Source organism: Lepidochelys kempii, chromosome 1 (genome assembly GCF_965140265.1).
Source record: "Lepidochelys kempii isolate rLepKem1 chromosome 1, rLepKem1.hap2, whole genome shotgun sequence".
Taxonomy (NCBI): Eukaryota; Metazoa; Chordata; order Testudines; family Cheloniidae; genus Lepidochelys; species Lepidochelys kempii.
In genome coordinates, this window is record NC_133256.1 from 99,687,808 (window position 1) to 99,711,736 (window position 23,929).

General features: G+C 41.7%; 2 protein-coding genes across 13 annotated transcripts in view; one reads left to right on the forward strand and one right to left on the reverse strand.

Moving 5' to 3' along the window:
• PCCA (propionyl-CoA carboxylase subunit alpha) overlaps nt 1-23,929 on the forward strand; it is a 420,612-nt gene that overhangs the window by 381,139 nt on the left and 15,544 nt on the right. For all 12 annotated transcript variants that reach the window (XM_073348756.1, XM_073348763.1, XM_073348746.1 and 9 more), the window contains one exon: nt 21,311-21,451. In XM_073348756.1, the coding sequence (XP_073204857.1) occupies nt 21,311-21,451 (141 nt within the window). The remainder of the gene's footprint in view (nt 1-21,310; nt 21,452-23,929) is intronic.
• The window catches only part of GGACT (gamma-glutamylamine cyclotransferase), a 111,613-nt gene that overhangs the window by 34,213 nt on the left and 53,471 nt on the right, over nt 1-23,929 (reverse strand). The window contains exons 3-5 of the mRNA XM_073348849.1: nt 19,955-20,023; nt 18,471-18,531; nt 16,447-16,552 (exon numbers count right to left, since the gene is read on the reverse strand). Coding sequence (XP_073204950.1) covers nt 18,509-18,531; nt 19,955-20,023 — 92 coding nt within the window. The 3' untranslated portion in view covers nt 16,447-16,552; nt 18,471-18,508. The remainder of the gene's footprint in view (nt 1-16,446; nt 16,553-18,470; nt 18,532-19,954; nt 20,024-23,929) is intronic.

Below are 23,929 nucleotides of genomic sequence, written 5' to 3' on the forward strand. Positions count from 1 at the left end.
CCTGAACAGGCACAATTTCAACTCCTGGGCGGCGGTGGGGAAGTTTAAGGACAACCTTCCGCAAGGTTCCCAACAGGAGTTCCTGGTGGACAAGGGCAAGGCAGTAGCCAAGACTTCTCTCCAGGCCTCCCTGGATTCGGCAGATGCAGCGGCTAGAACAGTCGCGTCAGGGGTGGTCATGAGGCGCGAGGCGTGGCTCCAGGAGTCAAGCCTGCCCCCTGAGGTCCAGAATACACTCCAGGACCTCCCCTTGGAAGGGTCCGGACTCTTCTCAGACCAGACAGACACGAGGCTGCACAGCCTCAAGAACTCGCGAGCTATGCTCAAGTCGCTGGGTATGCACACCCCAGCGATCCAGAGCAAGCTCTTTGAGCTGCAGCCTCCCCCTCAACGCCAGTACCAGCCTCGCCATAGGCATGAGCCTTACTATAGGCGAGGCAGGGATAAGAGGCGACGGCGCAACAACAATAATAATAATAACGTGCCGGGCCAGAACCAAGGCCAGCACAAACCCCAGCCAGGCACTAAGTCAGGCTTTTGAAGGTGCACTCGAGGACAGCGTACCAGACCAATCAGTGGATCCGTCCTTTGGTTTCCTGAACCGCCTGTCCCGTTTCTCCCGTGCGTGGTCCAACATTACGTCAGACTGTTGGGTCTTACGCATGGTGCGGAATGGGTACTCGCTGCAGTTCTCCTCCCTCCCTCCCTCACTCCCCTTCCCTCTTCAGGGACCCCGCTCATGAGCATCCCCTAGAGAAGAAAGTCCGCTTGGTGCTAGAGGCGGGGGCGGTAGAGGCGGTGCCGCATGGACTAAGGGGAGAGGGGTTCTACTCCCGGTACTTCCTCATCCCCAAGGCCAAAGGGAGCCTTTGCCCCATCCTAGACCTGCACAGGCTCAACAAATTCCTGGTCAAGGCCTGGCTCCGCATGGTCTCTCTGGGTACCGTCATCCCTTCCCTGGATCCAGGGGACTGGTACGCTGCCCTCGACATGAAGGACGCGTATTTTCATATTGCCATCCACCCAGCACATCAGTGGTTCCTACGCTTCGCCGTGGGCCAAGAACATTACCAGTTTGCGGTTTTCCCGTTCGGTCTAGCCGCAGCCCCAAGGGTGTTCACAAAGTGCATTGTGGTGGTGGCGGCCTTCTTACGGAGGCAGAGAATCTGGGTGTACCCGTACCTCAACAACTGGCTCCTGGCAGGCCAATCCGAGGCGGAGGTGCGGGGCCATGTGGAGGTGGCCCTGAGATTGTTCCGCAAGCGGGGGCTCCTGTTCGGCATCCCTAAGTCCACACTCGTACCCATGCAGAGAGTGGAATTCATAGGGGCAGTCCTGGATGCGATGTAGGCCAGGGCAAGCCTCCCAGTATCCCGATTCCAGGCTATCCAACAAGTGGTGGCCTCCCTGCGCCAGTTTCCAATGACAAAGGCCAGGTGCTGCCTGCTGGGTCATATGGCAGCATGCACACACGTGATCAGGCATGCCAGACTGAGACTCAGGACTCTGCGGGCATGGCTTGCTCGGGTGTACCGACCAGGCAGGGACCCCCTGGACTTGGTGGTGACAGCCCCAAGGGATGTCCTGGACTCCCTGCTGTGCTGGCAGTCCCAGCCTGTGGTTTGCGAAGGCATCCCCTTTGCCGCCCTACTATCGGACCTGACACTGGTGACGGACGCGTCAGACCACAGATGCGGGGCTCACCTGGGGGACCTCCTGATGCAGGGGTTGTGTTCTGGAGCAGAGCGGTCACTCCATATCAATGTGAAGGAGCTCAGCACGATTCGTCTCGCCTACCAGACCTTTCACGCCACTCTGAGTGGTCACAGCGTGACAGTTCTGACGGACAACACTACTGCCATGTTTTATATAAACAAGCAGGGCGAGGCTCGTTCCTCGCCACTGTGTCGTGAGGCTCTCCTCCTCTGGGACCTTTGCATAGCCCGTGCAATTCACCTCGAGGCGTCCTACCTACCAGGGGTGCGGAACGAGCTGGCGGACTCCTTCAGCAGGTCGTACCGCATGCACGAGTGGATGCTGATGGCGGACGTTGTGCTTTCGCTCTTACGCAGGTGGGGGTTTCCCCGGGTAGACCTGTTTGCCACTAGGGCCAATGCCCAGTGCCCGCGGTTCTGCTCGTTCCAGGGCCGCAGCCCAGGCTCACTTGTGGACGCGTTTGCGATCCCGTGAAGAGGGGGCTTGATGTATGCCTTCCCCCCTGCCGCTCCTCTTCATGCACAAGGTCCTGCTCAAGGTGCACAGGGACAGAGCGGCGGTGATCCTCATTGCCCTAGCCTGGGCCTGCCAGCACTGGTACACATCACTCCTACAGCTGTCGGTGGAGGCCCCGGTAGTCCTGTCTCTACACCGGGACCTCATTACACAGGTTGGCAGGCGGCTTCTCCACCCCGACCTGCAGTCACTGCACCTGATGGCATGGAGGCTGCGTGGCTAAATGCCCTGGAGAGTCAGTGCTCCCTTCCCGTGCAGCAGATTCTGCTTGGCAGTAGAAAGCCCTCTACGAAGGGCGGCCTATATGGCCAAGTGGAAAAGATTCTCATGTTGTTGTGAACCCCGACAGGTGCGGCAGGGCCAGAGCCCAGTGCAGGCCATTCGGAGTACCTCCTGCACCTCAAGCAGCAAGGACTAGCCCCGTCCTCACTCAGAGTGCACCTGGCGGCCATCTCCGCTTTCCATCCGGGGTTCTCGGGTGGCTTGGTGTTTTCCCACCCAGTGGTGGGACGGTTCCTTAAAGAGTTGGAGAGGGTGTTCCTGTACTCCCGCCCCCCCAGTCCCTCCATGGAACCTTAACCTGGCCCTTTCTAAACTCATGGGACCCCCTTTTTCAAGCCCCTCGCTACCTGGTTCTCTCCTCCACCTTTCCTGGAAGGTGGCATTTCTGGTTGCCATTACCTCGGCCAGAAGGGTTTCCGAACTGAGGGCCCTCACTTCTGAGCTACCATATACAGTATTTCACAAGGACAAGGTGCAGCTCTGGCAACACACCAAGTTCCTCCCTAAGGTGGTCTCCCAATTCCATTTGGGCCAGCACATTTGTCTGCCGGTGTTCTTCCCGAAACCCCATAATGACCCGAGTCATCGCAGCTTGCACACCCTGGATGTGTGTCGAGCACTGGCGTTCTATTTGGAGCTCACCAAGCCCTTTCGCAAATCCGCACAGCTGTTTGTGGCTGTAGCCGAGAGGATAAAAGGCCTCCCAGTGTTGGCGCAGCGGATTTCGTCTTGGATTACGAGCTGCATCGGGCGTGTTATGAGCTCGCGGGTGTTCCGGCCCTGGCGGTCACAGCCCACTCGACCAGGGCGCAGGCGACTTCCACGGCTTTCCTGGCACAGGTCCCAATCCAGGAGAACTGCAGAGCAGCCACCTGGTCCTCGGTGCAGACCTTCACGACCCACTACGGGTCAACCAGCAGGCCAGAGAGGACGCAGTAGTTGGCAGAGCGGTCCTCAAGCAGTTGTTCCGTGACTCCTGCCCTTCTCCAGAGGTAAGGTTGTGATTCACCTAATGTGAAATGGACGTGAACAAGCACTCGAAGAAGAAAAAATGGTTACATACTTTCTCGTAACTGTTGTTCTTCGAGATGTGTTGTTCACGTCCATTCCGCCACCCACCCTCCTACCCCTCTGTCGGAGTTGCCGGCAAGAAGGAATTGGAGGGGGTCGGGCCGGCAGGGGTATATGTGCACGGCACAGTGGCGCCACTTGGGGGGCCCCGCCGGCCCAACGGGAGCCGCTAAGGGAAAAAGTTTCCGATGCTCGTGCACGCAGCGCGCGGACACCTAATGTGGAATGGACGTGAACAACACATCTCGAAGAACAACAGTTACGAGAAAGTAAGTAACCGTTTTTTCTGTAAGCGGTTTGATTTAATACCGCACAACACTGTGATTAAAATGTTCACACTATACAAAATCCAGGTAGCACATACTAACTTAATTTTAAAACCATGTAACTCAGAGATCTCAAAACATAATTGTAAATGGGGAATCGTCGTCTAATAGGTGTATTCCTAGTGGGGTCCTAGAGTGATCTGTTCTTGGCCCAGTGCTATTCAATATCTGTATCAGGATCTGAAAGGAAATATAAAATAATTGCTGATAACGTTTGCATGTCACAGTTGATGGAGTGATAAATAATGACAAGTCAGATCAGGTTTACAGCACAATTGGGACTGCCTGGTAAGATGGACTCACTCAAAACAATATGTGTTTTAATACAGCTAAATGCAATGTCATACATCTTAAGAACAAATTATGTAGGTCACCCTTACAAGATAGAGGACTGTGTTTTGGAAAGGAGTGACTCAGAAATGGCTTTGGGAGTCATGGTGGGTAACCAGCTGAAAATGAGTTCCCATTTTGACCCAATGACCAAGAGAGCAAATGCTAACCTTGGATGTATAAGCAGGAAAATGTGGCGGAGACTTACCACTATGTGCCACATTGGTGAGACCATACCTGAAATGCTATATCCAGTCTGGCATCCACACTTTAAAAAAGACTTAACAAACAGGAGAGTTCAGAAGAGAGCCACAAAAATTATTTAAGATCTGGAAAATCTGCCTACAGTGAGAGCATTGAATTTATTTACTCTATCTAGTTTATCCAAGAAAGGATAAGAGGTGACTAGATCATGTCATGATACATAGCTACGTGAGGAGAAAATTTTCGATACTAGAGGTCTGTCTTATTTAGCAAACCAAGGCATGACAAGATCCAGTGGCTGGAAGCTGAAGCTAGACAAATTGAGGGTATGTCTTCACTACCAACATTAAAGCACTGGCCGCGGCAGAGCTTTAACATGGCTGTGTAGTCACGGCACCAGCGCTGGGAGAGAGCTCTCTCAGGGCTGTAAAAATACCACCCCCACGAGGGGAGTAGCGACCAGCGGTGAGAGTGCAGCTCCCAACGCTGGTGCACTGTCTACACTGCCGCTTCACAGCGCTGAAACTTGCACATGGCCAGGGGGATGTTTTTTCACACCCCTGAGTGAAAAAGTTTCAGTGCTGTAAAGTGGCAGTGTAGACAGTGCACCCGCTCTGGGACTAGAAATAGCTTAGACTAGAAATAAGGTGCACATTTTTAAGGAAGTGTAACAATTGGAACAATTTACCTAGGAATGTGGAGGATTCTCTGTCACATGAAGTCTTTACATCAAGATTGGATGTCATTCTACAAGATATGCCCCAGCTCAACCAGAAGTTGTGGGCTTCATGCAGAAATTACTTGGTGAAATGCCCGTGTTGTTCAGGAAGTCAGACTAGACAATCCTAAAATCTATGAGTTGGGTCACTTTTTAAAAACTTGAGCTCCAAACTCCAGTCTCAGAGTAACAGCCGTGTTAGTCTATATTCGCAAAAAGAAAAGGAGTACTTGTGGCACCTTAGAGACTAACCAATTTATTTGAGCATGAGCTTTCGTGAGCTACAGTTCACTTCATCGGATGCTTCACTTCAAACTCCAGTCTGTTTCATTACCCTCTTTAAATGTATCATTCTGCCCTACTGCATATGAACTGCAACTTCCATTATCCTCTGCTGAAGGGTCTTTTTTTAGTTTGCAGAACAACGTTATCTTCTCAGCCAGTAACAGAATTCTAGCAGTAATAGATGCAATAATTTTGGATAAATTTTAGTAAAAAATGATTAATTTCTGTAATTTCTGTCCATCACATTCACTTTAAAATTTCATTTTAACCAGTATTGTAGGACTCACCAGTTTAACATTATCCTTACTTAATTTTTATTTTTGAATGATGTGTAGTTTATTTTTCTTACAAATTTGAAGTCTACAAATAGACTGGTAAGTCTTGAAAGCAGCAGAGGAATCTGGAAGTGTATTCCTAAATCTACACTGAGTTTGGAATAAGTTTTTAAATTTCTTTGTGTTAAGAATATCATGACGGGAAATAATTAGTAATTGTTCTCACATCATGCAGAAGTGGATTTTTCCCCTCCCCCCCACACACTGGCCAAAGTGTGCAGACTTTTGTTTACTTTTGAACTTCATAGGAAACTATTAATATTAGAATATTTGTAAGATTGATTAATTTAACTTCTTATACAGTTTGCAGGCTATTATTGCCAGTTGTCATTAACATGTACATTGAAATTCTGTGAATAAAAAGTAAAATAATGGTCTGCTGCAACATCAGTGGTACAGTGCTAAAATGCTTCCCTGGGGTCAGCGGTTCTCACACTGAGGTCTGTGGAGCACCAGTGGTCTACAGAACTCTTTCCTGGTGGTTCACAAACATGTCCATATGAAAAACAAACTGTAAGTTTGGGAAGGGAGGTGAGTCAATGAGAAGAACTTTGTGTTAAGAAGTACCTCACGGAATGAAAGTTGAAGAACCACTCTTCTAAGTAGCAAAACCCTAGTGGCCAAGTTCTCTGCCGGTCTAAATTGACTTCAGTGGAGTATCTCCCATTTACACAAACAAAGCATTTAGCCTTATGATCTTCTTAAATAATATTTTTAGGGACCAAACTGCTGAGCAGCTGGGAAGAGGGTATTAGTGAAAACTATTATAGTTCAGAAGACCAATCAATTAATTGGATTGTTTTTGCAAATCCAAGGGTGTGAAGTAGATAGGCATAATTTTTATATAAAATATAAGGTGATAAAATATGCATACACAAATACATCCTAAAATACATTTCATCGTATAATAAAACTAATTAGGAATGGCTTTTTGTGGCACAAAAAGAATCATCATTGAAGTGAGGACTGGTTGGACCAAGATGCTATTTGTTAATTCAGAGTATAAAACCATTTCTCTTTGTGTTTTAAAGTTTCATTAGCTATTGCGGAAAAAAACTCCTTTTTTGCAATTCAGGTTGGCTGTAACAGCTTCATAGGATCATATGCAATTTGCTCTTACCTGAAAAAAAAAATCAACGAGTTCACAGAAGCCAGCAGTGTACTCAGACACTCCGTGTTCTTAATTCTTTATTCACAAAACCTTTGTCTAATTTAAAAAATTAATACTGACTCATTCAAACAAAAGCTGCAAAATAGTGCCCTAAAGACAGAAGTTAATTCTGTTGTAAAATAATGACCAAAGCTCACATTCTTAACTTTTTTTAAGCCCTTGAGAAAACTCCATAATTTATATGTGCAATACAGATGGAGCTGCAGTTTGGAGACTGGCTCAGCAGGGTAGTAAGAATTGAAAAGTCTCTTGTGCAAATGTATTTTTGCATCTTTTTCTAATCTCCCAAAAATGTAAATAGTTACAATAGAAAGTAGGTTCAATTGCACTTCAGCAATATATTACAGAAAGTGCATTCAAGCACAATTCAAGGTTACATCAGGAAGTATGGGGGAGGCCTAAGGGGGAAGTACACTCTAAAAGCTCAAGTGATACACTGAGAGGCAGGTTTCAGAGGGTAGCTGTTTTAGTCTGTATCAGCAAAAACAACGAGGAGTCTTGGTGGCACCTGAGAGACTAATAAATTTATTTGGGCATAAGCTTTCGTGGGCTAAAACCCACTTCATCAGATACATGGAGTGAAAAATACAGTAAGCAGTATAAATATTACAGCACATGAAAAGATGGGAGTTGCCTTACCAAGTGAGGAGTCAGGGCTAACAAGGCCAATTCAATTAAGGTAGAAGTGGCCTATTCTCAACAGTCGACAAGAAGGAATGACTATCAAGAGAGGGAAAAGTACTTTTGTGCTAAGAGACAGGGAGATTGTCAAAGACTCATAGGGCATTTGGATGCCCAGCAGCCAAATGCCCTTTTGTCTTTGGAAATCTCCATCGTAGTACTGTATCTCCATCATTCAGATGAGTCATAAGACCAAGGTCCTGACCACTTCTTATTAAAGTTCTCATGATGCTTTTAGCATGAGTCTGTTAACCCTGGTGATCTGTCAAAATTGCATTTGGGTGATACATTCCACCTGTCTTCTGCCTGCAGTATAATTTGATGTGATAATCTTCATCACGTCGTGTCTTAAATCTATTGGGTAGTATTGCTGTTGATTGTCAAATGATTGCCATGACTCACTGCAGCTGTGGCTGCATTGTAGTGATGGGCTAAGACATCCCTAGCATAGAGCTGATTGAACAGTACTCTGCAATTACTAGTCTTTTTTTTCCTTTATGAAGCATTTGTGAACGAGTCCTAGTTTTGCAAAATAATGGCCATGATTCAGCAAATCACTTATGAGTGTACTTAACCTTCAGCATGGGAGAAGTGCTTAGAAAGCAATTTTCTGCTATTTCTTGTGTTTTTACCTTATATATTATGTTTTGTGTTCTATTTTCATGTATTTCTTTTTCTTTATTTCCACTTTTCCTTTACATTTCATTTTTACCCTCTTATTTTACCTTTATTTTCCCATTCTCCTACTCCAGAGCTCCTAGTGTTAGACTTTAGCAGTTTTAGTTCCTAGTGCTCCAACTGCAAACAACATTAGATGTAGTACATAGTAAGTAGAGCATCTCATTTCTAACAGGAGTAGTGCTGTTAGTAATTCCAGATGGAACAACATGTCATTCTGTCCTAAAAGCATTAGAGAATATAGACAATGGATTCAGATTACTCATTCAGTTCTCAGTCTCACATCCTGAAATCATCCCATGAAACTAAATACTTTGGTATGCGAAAACTTAGGTGTTGTAGGGATATAAAGCTGAGATTCAGTATAATTGGATATTTAGTACACAGTACTTACGATACATTACTTAATTAAACTAAGTATCACATCATAACATTAATAGGAGTTTTTATGCAATAATATGGTTACTTACCTTGCCCCCAGTCTGTTTTGTTAGTTTTATTGCAACTGGAATAAAATTGTTAAATAAAGCAGCCTAAGGCTGGACAGTGAAAAAGGAAAGTGAAGAAACTGACACAATTTCCCCGCCCCGGTATTAGTCAGCAGTTATTCATTTGATCACTCCTCATACACAATTTCCCCGCCCCAGTATTAATCAGCAGTTATTCATTTGATCACTCCTAATGCCATGATTGCTGCTGGGAAAATCCTAAATATAGGGGACCAGTCTATAAAAGAACGTTTTTTCAATCTGTATTGTGCCTCTTTATGTCTGATATAGCATCTGTCCTTTAGGTGGATGAAGGGCGTGAAGCACTTAGAGCATCTTGGGTGAAACCTTGACCCTATTGAAGTCAATGGGAGTTTTGCTAGTGACTAAAATGCAGCCAGGATTTCACCCCTGGCCTCTAATATGAGAAATGCTACCAGTAATCCTAAATTCCTTGCCAGTCTGTGGAAGTGGTGTGGAGGTGATTTGGCGAGTAGCAGGTAGTGTGCATGAAGGAGGTTATTACATAGTTTACAGTGAGCTACACCATCTTTGGTGGCTTTAATAAACAGAGGTTCAGTCAAACCTTTTCCCTGGTTTCACTTCATGAATGGTCACACTTCTCTGCTTTGACCAAGTGTTCGCTGGCTTTGTGTTTTCCACCTCAACCCATAATTCAGCCCAGGTTCACTGATAGGTTCACAAAGTCATCCAAATCTTGGTTTTGTGGCAATGCCCTGTTTTCAGGTTATTACAAAATTTCACACATTTGTCTTATTATTCCTTGTTGTTTGTATTGAGGTAGTGTGTAGGAGCCATGTCATGTACCCCACCGTGGTAGGCACTGTAAAAACACATCACTAAAAGACTGTATGACTTACCATATAGTATATTGGAACCCTTGATTTCAACTGTCTTCTGTAACTCTGAAGTTCCAGATACCACTGCAGTGAACTGATGCCATGTCACACAGGCAAATAGAGTAGATTTCTTATGCTAGATTATGCACAGTATATTCGTAGTTAGGCTTTAAAATGTGAGTATCTGAACTAAGGCATGCTTTCCTTTTTGAGACCAACATCAGTAAGTAACCCTATTTTACTTTTACCTATGAAATTATATTCAAATTGCGGTTCTAAACATGAAGGAAAAGCACATTAATCTCTAAGTCACTGAACCCTTTGGCTGGCCCTAGACTAGACGCCACCATGGATAAACCTTCATTCTGGGTCTCCTTTGCTTCCACCGTGGTGCTTAGCAGTGTCAAATGCATCTCAGCCTTTACATCCTCCCTTTGTACCCGTCTCTAACTTGCTATTTCATGTCTGTGTTAAACCTTCCGAACTCTGTTAAGACATCTTAATGCTGAAAACTTCACTGTGTCTTGGGTGAGGTGGCTACAGCTGACTGTATGAAACAGGCAAGCTCTTAACAATAACTTTTCGACCGTCAGCAAACTTTGTAAACTGTGAAACTACACAATTCACTCACTTTGTCCCCCTGTGTAAAATAAAGATATTAAAACTCATCTTGCTATAAGTATAGTGTATGGTCCATTTTAAATTGTTCCATGTTCTTACACACCTGACCTACTGGAGAAGGTGATTTGGAGTCTGCTCCTGCCCCCTTTAAAATCACTATCAGAGGTACTATTGACCTCGATGGGAGCAGAATCAGTCCCTTATTATTCAGTCACTTTCCAAATAGGAAAAAAGCAGGAGTATTTTTGTTGGTTTTTTGTTTTGTTTTGTTTTGTTTTTTATCTTAAATTGCAGCAAAATGGCATGTTTATCAAGCCTACCTGTCTATTGACAGTGAGCCTCACCATGTTCTCAGGTGAGTCAATTTTGCCATTGACGTTCATGGAAGCAGGATTGGGCCCATAGTTGGTGGTGATAATTGTTGGGGTTTTTTTACACTATTTCTTTAACTTCTCTGTAAGATGATACTCCTTTAACTATAGATTTTTTTAAGCGAGGGCTCTATTGTACCCCAAATTGTATAGTGCTTTTTAAAAAGATATCTTACTTAATGGCTTATAGACTTGTAATTAAATAAAACAATTCAAGCCAAAAACTAGGAAGTATCCTGTTCTCTTAGCAGATGTTGGCATTGTTATGTCATTGAAAACAAGGCTTTTGAAGATCTATATTATTTTTTCTTTTCTTTAAGTTATTCATCAGTTATAATGTATCACCCAGACCTCTGGGCAAACCAAAATGCACATGTTCCCTTTGTGAGCATTGTACAGGTAATTCTCAATGGCCTTGTTTTGATGGCTGTGGAAGTGCCACTTATTCCAGCAAATTACCGTTGCAACTTATGCACCTACTTGTTAGACAGCTTGCAGTCACTTGTGGGCTGAGCGTCGTTCATCGCCACCTTTATTCTTTGTGCACCTGCACAAGTCTTCTCTGCTGATAGCAAGCTCCAAAATAGTTACCACAATTAAGCCAAACTTTCTCCCTTTGAAAGATGTTAAAGACCTGCTCTTAATGGTAACGTTACCATTAACTACAGCTACTTGCTAATTATAAGAACAAGAGGAGAGAGGCTGGCTACCTATGTGGTATTGTGTTTGTATTTTCAGTACACTGTGCTCTTGTAGTCATTATAGTTATGATATATTTCAGATCTGAGCAAACAGAAATGATGTTAAAATTAAACATGGTTAAGTACCAGGGCATTGTTTTGTTTTGCCTGCTATTGCTTGTTCTGTTTTGCATTGTACAGCTTTGCCTTTAGCCTGTGTGCTCTTAGGACCAAGGGTCTGTGATTTGCTTCAGCACTGTCTGCAGTTACGGCCCCATATAACAATGTTAATGAGAGCTGCTTAAAAACACTGACATTTTCTTATAAAAACCAGACATGTTTTGCAAACTTGTTCCCATTCTTCAACTAGCTGTGCTGCTAAACCATCCTCTGCCGTGGGATGAGGAGAGCACCTGAGGGAGAAGGCCTTGTAAGTTCTTAAATTTTACTAATACAAAATAAGCAGGGCAAATGATCGTGCACATTTAAAATACCTGTGCACATTAAATTAAACCTCTATTTAAAAGATTATGGCATGTGATGGGGTTAGTTAGGTTTAATTGCTGTCCCTGTTTCACAGCAGTTCATACAGTCTTTTTCCTCCTCTAGAGGAAACTCTGGCCTCGATCCTGTAAAGACGTCTATGACTAATTGCATAATGTGAGTAGTCCCACTGGCCTCAGTGGACTGTTCACATGTGTGAAGTTAAGCACATGTGTGAGTGGTAACAGGATCAGGGTCTGACTGCAAATCTGAGTTATTGCTTTAAACCTTATGGGGTTTTCCCAATACTTTCTCAGACAGACCCTGTCAGAGATATGTCCACCTTCCCAGAAGAAATTTCTAGTGTGGTGAGAGCAAGAAACAATCTGTTGATAACATAACTAATCTGCTCGTCCCCATTAGAAACTGGTGTGTCAAGAATCCATCTCTGGCCACACAACAGGCCACGTGGATGTGTTCCATTCCAAGGTAGCTCTCACTGGGCTTTTAGTTAAATAACAGATGTAAAAGTAAATGTTTTAAGTATGGATTTGCCTATAAATGTAAGCAAGAGTGATGAAAGTGATGCATTAGATCACTGTAACATATTGACATTATCAATTATATGTTATTAAACAGCTTAGCTAACTGAATGATTTACCTTGTGTTTAGCTGCCTTTTTCAATTAAAGGTTGCAAATGCTGGGGAACTGGGGCACAACAGTAGAAACCATATATTTTCTCCTGTTAACACCAGCACTGCTGACATGCAAGTGATGGGAGTGTTGGCATTTTGCTGCAGGCTGTAATGGGCTAGTTTAAATGGTCTAAAAAAGTGATTAATGATTAGAAACAGGGCTGTTACACAGCTTCACAGCACTTTTCCTCAATGCGTTTCCATTTATGTCAACTACCTGCACACTTGGGAGGTGTTATTTCAAAGTAGTCAACACAGTTTTTTTTTCTGCTGCCGTTTGTTTCCATTTCATAGGTCCCTTTGGTTGTCTAGATATAGCTAATGTTTCTTTACAGTTCTAAGCTTCACTGATAAAAGAAGATTATCCACAGGCTTTATTAGTCTAGTAACCAAAAGCTAAACTGTTGAATCTGAGTGCCACTTTAGACATGGGGGAATTTCTTTTCTGATATCACACTATGCTTGGTATTATTTGATATACAGTGTAGCAGAAATTTTATATGATATCCTGAAATTAATGGAACAACTCACTTTTTCAACCAATAGACAGTTTACTTATTTTAACTTCTGTGTACTAGAATTTGCAGCAAACACTAATTTGCACATTATTACTGCTTTATTATAAATAAACCTGTAAAAATGCTACCGATATTATACATGTATATGTGTCTATTTATGTGTGTGTGTGTTGCTTTGGGAAATGAGACCAATACAATTTTTCTGAAGCTACTACTAGACATAACCCGTTCCCTTTGCCCTATAATGCAAATCAGACACAGTGGAGTAATGGCAATTAAAATAGCTTATATCTCTGTACACATGGCTTGGAACCTGATATTGGCTGTATGCTGGGTTGCCATTGAAACTCAGCATTTACCCACTGTTTTCATGCTACATTCTCCAAGATATCAACTTATTTCCCTGTGCTTGCAATGGGAGGAGCGTGGTCACTGTTGACAGTGTTTCAGAGTAGCAGCCATGTTAGTCTGTATTCGCAAAAAGAAAAGGAGGACTTGTGGCAACTTAGAGACTAACCAATTTATTTGAGCATAAGCTTTCGTGAGCTACAGCTCACTTCATCGGATGCATTCAGTGGAAAAACTGAATTCCACTGAATGCATCCGATGAAGTGAGCTGTAGCTCACGAAAGCTTATGCTCAAATAAATTTGTTAGTCTCTAAGTTGCCACAAGTCCTCCTTTTCTTTCTGTTGACAGTGGTTATTTCATGGGCGACCACAATATGAAGCTAATTGTTTACCCTCCACCCCTTTATTGCTGTATAAAAACAGGATTTTGCCATACGTTTCTTGTTTAAAAAGTAGAGTCCTGTTAGTTCAAGATAGCTCATTGTGGGCTAGCAGTACACTCCTGCCAGGCAGATCTTAATATGGCTCTAAAACACTGATGGGGCAACCTGTGGCCTGTGGGCCACACACGGCCCATCGGGGTAATCTGCTGGCAGGCCATGAGATAGTTTGTTTACGTTGACTGTCCGCAGGCACAGTCGCCTGCAGCTCCTAGTGGTCGCGGTTTGCTATTCCTGGCCAATGGGAGCTGCGGGAAGTGGTGGCCAGCATATCCCTGCAGCCCATGCCGCTTCCTGCAGCTCCCATTGTCTGGGAATGGTGAACCGTGGCCACTGGGAGCTGCGGGCAGCTGTGCCTCTGGACAGTCAACGTAAACTAACTATCTCGCAGCCCGCCAGCAGATTACCCTGCCTGGCCGTATGCAGCCTGCAGGGTGCAGGTTGCCCACCACTACTCTAAAAGAAACAGCAAACACCACTGGATAGGGCACGTTGCTGACTAGAAGCCTGAACATGCCGCTTATCTGCAGAGCTTTCTGGGACATGAAGTGTTGGAAGGCTCAGTAGCCAGCTTCCCTTTTGTAGTGGTCTTGTTACCTTTGAGAGATGCTGCTCATCTAATGCCTCCAGATTTGTTTTCTATTAAGGTGCTTGGCCAGAATGTCAACAAGTCATAGAGAAAGAACATCACAGTATGGCAATGAGACAAAAATGGATCTAGTTTAAAAAAAGAAAAATTAAGAAAAGTAACACTGAGCGTTATTTTCAAACACTTTCAGCATACCTCAGTGCACAAAAGGAACACCACTTTAATGTTCTTGCAATCATAATGATTACAAGTTTTATGTGTTGTAATAATTTTGCAAGAGAATATATAATATTTTGTAACTTCAAGGTGGCTTGCACAGCACATGAGGAGGGACTCTCCAGGATTTTGTCCTTTATATAGACATACATTAATGGGACTGAATATTATAATATATAATTTTATTATTGGAGCATGTCGGAGTCTGGGATCCCAAGCTTCCATCTTCTCTCTGCCTAATAAGGTCTCTAACTAATCAGCAACAACTTGGATTTTAGTTTTTAAAACAGAGACTTTTGTGTGTTGGAAGAATTTGTATTTCTGTTCTATTGAAGGGTCAGCAAAACACCTGCTATGGATAGTTTGCAAGTGTTACTTGTTAATTCAGGCTCCCAAACCCCAAACAGAATGTTGTGACCATTCACAAGTCATGCTCTCCCAATTAGTTTCCTATTACAAGTATGTGTCCAGATTCATTACACGTATTTTTTTAGTTTTCTGTTGAGCTCAAACACTTTATTGTAGAGTCTGTTCGTAAATCATGATGTAAAAATTATTTTTTCCTACACATCAGTACTGCACTTTTTCCCCCCATAGTTTAAGAAACACTGCTCATGGGCAGGTTTCAAAGGAACCTCATCTCCATATGGTTTTACTTGATAATCCTTTATCCACCATCTTCAGCTCTCATTCCGTTGCTTTCTTGCCTGTGGCTACGTTTCTATCTCTGCATCAATTAGCACAGTGATTTATACAACAAGCAAGCAGTTTAGAGGTAATGGTACACAATTAACATCTCATTCCACCATAAAGGGTATGCTAAATACCCCAGTCACTGCTTTCTCTGCCTTGAATTGAAATAAGTGTTTGTCCTAATTCATATGCTATCTGATGTGAAGTGGGCCTGCTTTGTACTGTACTACACCATTAATCTAATTATAGATAGCTGCAAATGAAGTGCTGTCTGAGCACAGAGACTAAAGAAAATAGCGCTTTTGTCATTTAGCATGACTCTGTAAAGCAAGATCGCACTTTACATGGCACTATGGCAAAATGGAAATCTGAATAATATGGCTGCCTGTTGCATCTTTTCTAATTACAACAGCATTGTAAACACAACTGGGCGCTGATATAAATAAAGCTGTAGATATGCTGTCATGTGGGTTGTAGGAGAAAACCCTCAGAGTGCTGTTGTATTAAATGATGCATCCTGATTGACAGCTACCTTGAGACTGCGCTGATGGAGTTGTCACAGCATTATGCTAACAGGCTGCTCCAGTGATGCAGATGTACAAAGCTCTGAGGCTCACAGAGCTTTCCAACGCCTGTCTGTTCATTTCACCTTCTTCGTCTGGGTTGTAACTCCAAGAGGAGGACATCTACAAGCTTTCATTCTGTATGTTTTTGATCCTGACTGTTTAGCCGTAGCCTAAAGTGAAGGGGATGTATTTTGCATGGCATTAGCCCTTGTTAGGTTTTTCTGGAGTGTTAAGTATGTATCACACAATGAATTGAAAGTGGGAACCAGGGCTGGATTGCAATTCTAATTAAGTTTTTGCTGCTGGACTGTGTTCTGTATGATGGTGATTTTCTCCTTCTTCCCCCTCTCCCTTTTGCCGCTTTTAAAGGATCATACTTTTTGTGGGTATTCATTTTTGACTGTCATTTTCTAGCACGTGCAGTGTTTGCTCTTGCACTACATTAGGGATGTAGTTGCTTGTGTGGAGATCTTAATACTAGTTCTTACTACTGGTAGTTCTTACAGTGGAAGTAAATTAGCTCCAGAACCCAGAGCTCAAGATCACTGTAATTTGAGACTTACTTTAAATCTCCTGGTTGAGTAAGAAGTCCTTGTCTCTAAAAGATGATGATGACTGCCATCTTCAAGTAGTATGGAATAAATACACAAGCTTTCCTATTTATTTGTCCTGGTGAAAATATAAACAAGGATATGGTCACTGCTTTGTCTTTTTCGTTAATTCCTCTTTACCATTTCAATGTGCTGATAGCAGTTTATCATTGAACATTACTTATTATTGACTTGAACGATTACTGGAAAACTGTTACTCATGAGCTCCTGATGGCCAATTGACACCTGTTAAATGACTTGAGACAGAAAAGGAAGCTTCCTAAGAGCGTTAAAGGGAAATTACCTAGCTAATTAAAAGGTTTCAGAGTTTATTAATTCAGAAATGGACATTATTCTACTGTATGCTGTGTAGTTGTTGTACTGAAAACAATCAAGATGCACAGTGGGCAGTTTATTTGCTGGAAGCTGAGCAATTTACAATTTTTAACCTTCCTACCAGAAAAATGACAGGTTTTAAAAACATGTCTGAATATCATGTAAAGCATACTGTAAATTTGCTTCTGGTCAGCAATCCAAATAGGTATTTAAGTTACATATGTATATTGCTATGTTAGATTGCTCTATAAAATATCCAGTGGAGTTTGAGTATTTACAACTCATGAGAATGTGAGATTAAGGTATGTAGGGAAGGTCATATTTAATGAACTAATGCAAAATGTAACAGGATGCAGTTTGAGCATCATACTTGCGGCATATTATATTCTGTCATAGTTGGTAGGATAACCTGTATAGTTTACTGAGCTTTTCTTTAAGTGGAAATGTATTTTAGATATGTGCTTGTGACCTCCTTTAAATCACAACGGGTTGCCTACATTTTTTTCTCTCTCTCTTTTTACCACTTATTCTACTTAAGAGATTTATACAGTAGGTTTAAAATAAATATATGTAGTTTTCATTTGATTGCCTTCTCTTTGTACCTTTATCCCTGCACATCTGTTATTATTATGCCCTTTTCTCTAGTCACAGAGATTTAGTTGTAAGAGGTGGTTTTCCATTACATACACCATAACATTCATTTACCAAGAGACCTAGGACTGTTGGTAGCATACTGTTACCCTAAGCAGACTGTTAGCTAACATCCCCTTTCCCTACCGTCGTTTTTGTTTACTGATAGTGGACTTCAACAATCCTGTGAAAAAGAAATACCTGTTTTCTACCCAATCAGGCACTTTTTTATTAACTTTACTTTGGCTGGCAGAATTACCCTCTGAAACCCTGCAGAATGGAGCAGTGACCAGAGACGACTGCTGATGAGTTCAGATCTGATCAATGGCAGATTTCGCTGCTGCTAAAGTCCACCAACAGACAATCTTGCTTATTACTCCAGCAGATGTTTCTTCTGTTTTAGACCAATGGAAACCTTATGGTCTCCACTTGTAATCCAACCTCTGTAACATTCCCCATTTTCCCCCTCACCACCCAACCAAAAAACACCTTAAAAAAACATGGAAACATCCACTTCAGATTTTAGATTTAATTCAGTAAAGCCAAAAGTGCAACAGTATTAATTGTGTGATATAGACACTTTTGGTATGTCCCTAATTGTCTTTGTTTTAGAGACATCTGTAATCATTGTATGATTACTTTGGTCTTCCTAAGGCCTTTGCAGTTCTCATCAAGCCACGTGTTTGTCTCAGGTTAGGATCAAGAGCTCACTGACCCCCCTCTCTGTAATATGGTTTCTGAGAGCTAAGAGCGAGCTTTACAAAGGAATGCTTATGTGGGGATTTAGGGGTCCAGTAGAAATACATCAAAGGTAACCTTAAAGAAGGAACCTTCTCTCTGGTGCTTTGTCTTCTTTTTTATATTCCGAAAGGTCATTTGTTAGCCAACTGCACCAAAAAAGGCCTTTCCTGAGAAGTTTACTGTTGTTATTTTGTACTTTGCGATTACAATAACTCTCTTATCCCCAAAACAGACTAAAGAACAATAAACAAATACAAAAGCAAAAGGAACAGCTCATCAATAACAAAGACCTGCATTTGAAAGCTGTTAGTTTACTGACTCTCACATCTCATTCCAAGAAAAGCAGGAGTCCTGCAGAGAAAGGAATGTAAAAGATATGAAAATTATAAAGATGGTAAAAACTCAGTATTTGGTTGGTAGGGATACTATAACTTAGTATGGAAAATTGAGCTTTAAAGTGCAATGTACAGCAGGACACTCTCCCTGTCTCCCATCCCCCTGCATTGCTGCAGGTTTTGATGTGGATGGGGAATTACTTTAAGTATTTCAACCTCAGTGAAATGTTGTAAGACGGCTTGTTCCTTGGAATTAAAGCAGATTTTTTTCTTGCATTTAAAGTTTAAATTTTGAAGTTGGGCAGTACAGAAGAATTGATCTATATAATACTTAGAAAACCAAATGGAGGCTAAGCATAACTTTTGAAAACCATATCGAAGTAATCGCTAACACCATACAGTAGTGCCAGTCCAGAAAGCTAACTTATTTTTGTTTTCTTCCAAGACCTAGTTTTTTATTATTATTATTATTATTATTATTATTATTTTCAAACTATGATTACAAAGCAGACACTAACCATGGATACTGAAACTGTGCAATTTGGGGTAATTATATTCCCCCCCATAGATTTAATGAAGGACTTTTAAGTACAATTTATCTTTGATAAATAGTCCCTCTGCACAGAATGTTTATTAGATTGACAGCAGAATGCACTCTGCTAGCTTTTTTCCCCTGCCACTTATGACTCAGATGAATTTAAATAGGAGCAAAAAGCTTTTATTTGCACTGTAATTCACTTAAGGATCATATCCTTCAGAAACTGGCAGACACTTGTATGTCTTGATTGCAACACACACACTCAAGAGTAAAGAAACAAGCATAAGATGTTATTTGACCTGTCACATTGTCGCAATTTTGCTTGCAACTTACGTTATCAAATCTCCTCTAGGCATCTTCTCCCACCCCCCACAAGTGTGCATACACGCACATGCACAGTTTTATTTTTTTTAAAGGGACAGGGCAAGCAGCTCACTGCATTCAATTTAGTCATTTGTGCAGAAAGGTAAATAACTTACCTTATTTTGTTTCTGAAAATGTACACTCCACACTCTAATTGACAGCATGCTGCCAGCAGGATGTTTTCAGTTAAAGCCGCTTTTTATATACAACGTGGTGCAAGCTCATATGTGCAGCATCGGTAGTACTCAAGGCATACGTATTTTGGTAAATCCGAAAATCTCCATGTGGTGGGTATAGCTTCGTTTATTACTGTGGCACATGACTAAATTTAAAGGTTTTATGTGTTTCATATAAAGTGTATCTCATATTTCTGATAAGTTCCAAATATTTTCCAACCAAATGGTTATCCTGCTCACTGCACATGTTCCATCTATCTGGACAGCATTTATGTAGGATGATAACCCTCTGTTAAAGCCAAACAATGTGTGTCTTCATAAAGCTGTTTTTTAAAGATTTCCACTGCAGTTAATTAGCTTACCATTGTCTTTTCCGAGTATCCCATTTTGCTCCCTGTTGAAGCAGAAGTTAGAATCCCCTTTGCCTTCATCTGTGTCATTTTGTATAAAAATGAAAAGCAGAGAGACTCCATTTAACAAAACAATGGTTAACTATTTCCGTAGACAATATACTTTTTAAAAGGTGTTAAAATTTACCTCATCAAAATACAAATTTGAATTTTAAATGAACTTCAGCCTACAACACTTACTACTGAAACCTTTGTTTAAATGACTGATGTAGTGCAATGCTGTTCTTTCACTCTCAGTTGATGTGGGAGATAAGGAGTTTCTCACAGAGACATGCTGCCATCTACTGGATTTCTACATTCAGTTTCACATGCACTGCAGCAGCTTTGAAGAAAAATTCTCACAAACTCAATGAAATGTCCATGAAAGCGTACACAGGTTTTTAAGAACTAAAGTAAAAAGGGAAATTGACATACAAATATACATAGATTCAGAAAGGTTTAGTTTAAAGGGATGCTGTTAGATAGTTCAGGCCCTGGCATTTTTTTTTTTAATTTATAAAACATCATAGAAATATATATTTTTTTAAATTAGACAAAAACAGTTAAACAGTTTAGGTTGAACAGGACACATCTCCCTTATCCTGGAGGGTTTCCATTCTTTCTTACCTCACATAGAACTACCAATAGGATATTTCCATGTCTTGTTTGCAGCCCTATGCTTGTACACAATATTATGGAAGTGAAATTGTCTGATCTGTTTTGATTGCAAAAGCTGAATGAAGTGTAAGATGAAAACACTGAATTAATAGTACAAAGTAAAGTAATGTTTTAAAATTCATTCATTGTTAATAATCTAGGGAGGCGTTAGTAATTCAGGGCTAAATTCTTATTCTGCTCAGTTACACACAGGTGTGTGTCTGAAATTATTCCATCTAATTACTCCAGACCTAAACCAGGGTAACTGAGAGTAGGATTTGGTTAGAAAAAGGATATTTTCTCTCTTTAAAATTATTTTTAAATTTTAATCTTTTTTTTCTTTTTGGGGGGGGGGGGGAGGAAAGAACCTGAAATGTGTTAACCAGATTATTAATCTGATATTGCCCTTTTAGTTATTCAGTGCTGCTGTCTTGGGTTGTCTTGTATTTTTACTTTTTTCCCCTTTACTCAGGTAGTGAAAACTGTGACTCAGATTCCAAACTTTAGACAGTTCCATATAGTATAGATAATGTGTGTAGTATACAAACACCATCTCTTAAATCATCATACAAATAGTATATCAATGTGAGACTTTTAGATCATTACAAAGAATTCACAAGAGACATGAGATTAAATATTTTAAAACATTTTTCTTTTTGTCTTTTCCTTAAGTACAAGTTACGAATACTAACCAAGCTTGCTGCAGAGTTGAGTAAATACATGCCAGAGAAAGCAGTGGAGGATACAACCAGTATTTTGAGATCACCGATGCCTGGAGCAGTGGTGGTGGTTTCTGTAAAGCCTGGAGACTTGGTAAGAGAGGCTCTTTTACTATATATAATTTTATTAAGATGATGTTGAAATAAAAAGAAAATGATACAGAGTTTAAGCGTAGAAGTTTCTGGTTATCAGGGAATAACATACAGATTATCAAGGGGTGTGAAGTTCAGTTTAGGGTCGGATGGCGTAAGGAATACATAATCTGCAATATCCCCAATTGGGGGTAAAAGGTTAACGGGTCAAAGTACAGACATTGAGATGTGAGGGTATGTTGTTCATATAATGGCTATGTTCAGGTGTGGAGTATAATGAGTGGATACGATGATGAGGATGGATTTATCCTCATGTGGTGAGATTTAATGTTCAGTGAGTTTATGGTTCCAGTTTATATGGTCCAATGGAAAAAGTCTCTCGGTCCCTTTCCACACAGTTTCCTCCACAGTATAATTGAAAGCCTGAGCCAGTCTCCTTTACAGAACTTTCTTTTGTAACATTATCTGGAGAGTATGATTGTGTGTGCGCATTACTTGCTTCTTGTTTCAGAGTAGCAGCCCTGTTAGTCTGTATCCCCAAAAAGAAAAGGAGGACTTGTGGCACCTTAGAGACTAACCAATTTATCTGAGCATAAGCTTTCGTGAGCTACATCCGATGAAGTGAGCTGTAGCTCACGAAAGCTTATGCTCAGATAAATTGGTTAGTCTCTAAGGTGCCACAAGTCCTCCTTTTCTTTTTGTGAATACAGACTAACACGGCTGCTACTCTGAAACCATAAGAAATCTCTGTAGGCGATTCCCTCACCCTGTCTAAGGAGCAAAAACTAGGGATAGGAGGGTAACAGGACACATCACCACTATCCTGGGGGGGTTCCATTCTTTTCCAACACACAGAACTAGAAAAAAATGTGATGTTTGAGAGTTACATGTAGGTGCTTTACATTACTCAGTTTTGGGTGACCTCCAAGCACAACCACATTACATAAAATTATATTTAGGGGTTAAGGGACTTGAATCTGAGCCAAGGAGGTGGTGTTATACTGGGATAGGGGACATTAGAATGAAGCAACAGAGGCCTGAGTCTAAAGTGCATAGTACTATTATTGTTTAGACAATGCCATAAATAGACATGTGGCACTTTACAGGCAAATAGAAAATCCTGATCCCTGAATTTATAATCTTAGGTCCACCTGTGAAGCAAAAAAAGACCAGCAGCGGCAAGTCTTCAGAGTCCAGGTCAATGGACCTGGGGCTTGTGCTGCAGGGCTTAGAACAGCAGTATAGACACTCAGGTTGGGGCCCAGGCTCTGGAGTCTGGGCTCTAAAACATGGTGAGGGGGGCGGGTCTCGGAGACCAGGCTCCAGCCTGAGCCCGAACGTCTACATTGCTGTTTTTAGCCCCACAACATGAGCCCCATGACCCCAAGTCAGCTGACCCTGGCTTTGAGACATCTGCCGTTTTGTTTGTTTGTTTTGATGTGCAGCCATACCCCCAGGGTACAATCCCGACTTCAGTGAGAGGTTGAGTACAAACTGGATAAGGACCCCAAATTACTACATGTTTAATCTCAAAAGGTGTTGCCCTGTAAAATGGGGGTGATGTTTTACACATTTCCATGCTGCTTTCACACAGCATACATACGGGCATTTCTCTCCGTTGATAGGAAAAAGGGAGCGGAAATAAAAGGTCCAGGTGCAGAGATCCAGAAAAGAGGGTCTTTGCCTCCATAAGTTTATATTAAATATGTTAATATCTATATGTTTATATTATGTTAATTATATATAAATACACTGTATGGATATGTACACACACACAATCTGAACTAATTCCAGTTTGGTAAAAATGCAGCAGAAAGGAAAACTCCACTGTGTCACGTGGCAAAGGTATGAATATTTCTTGACTGTTGTAATTGTTGCTTGTGGCAAAAGTTGTTATATGAGCACTTTTAAAAACTGTTGAATTCACTTAAAATTAACCTATTTCACCACTGAATCATAACAAACTCTTATGCCTGGGAAGTGACTTTATGCACAGGAATAGCTCCCTGGAAGTGAGCTGGATTACTCACTTGTGTAAAGTGACTAGTGTGGGGGTGTCTGCAGGATCAGGGCCTGAAACACTCAGATGCCTCTTTCACAAGCGATCAGAAAAGCTGATTAGTAAATCATGTGGTGTTTACAGCAAAGTATTTGCAATCTGTCAAGAATAAAAATGAACCGTCAGTTGTTGTTAGTTAACAAAACAGCTAATCTTGAGATCTGCCTAAAAGCTGGTTGGAAAACTGACTGCTTACAACAGATTCATCTCCTCATGTGGAGAGTGAAACCCACTGCTTCTATACAGAGGCAGTAAGAGTTGCATAGTGAGTAAGATGCTATGCAAATATTTGTTTTTGTGGGAGAAAAGATAATGTTTTCAAGGTATTTCAATATTGCAAGACTGAACCATTTTTACATTGCACTTTTGATAGTATAAATGGAATGGGTTTAAAAAAAGTTAATTCTGCTGGATGTTATA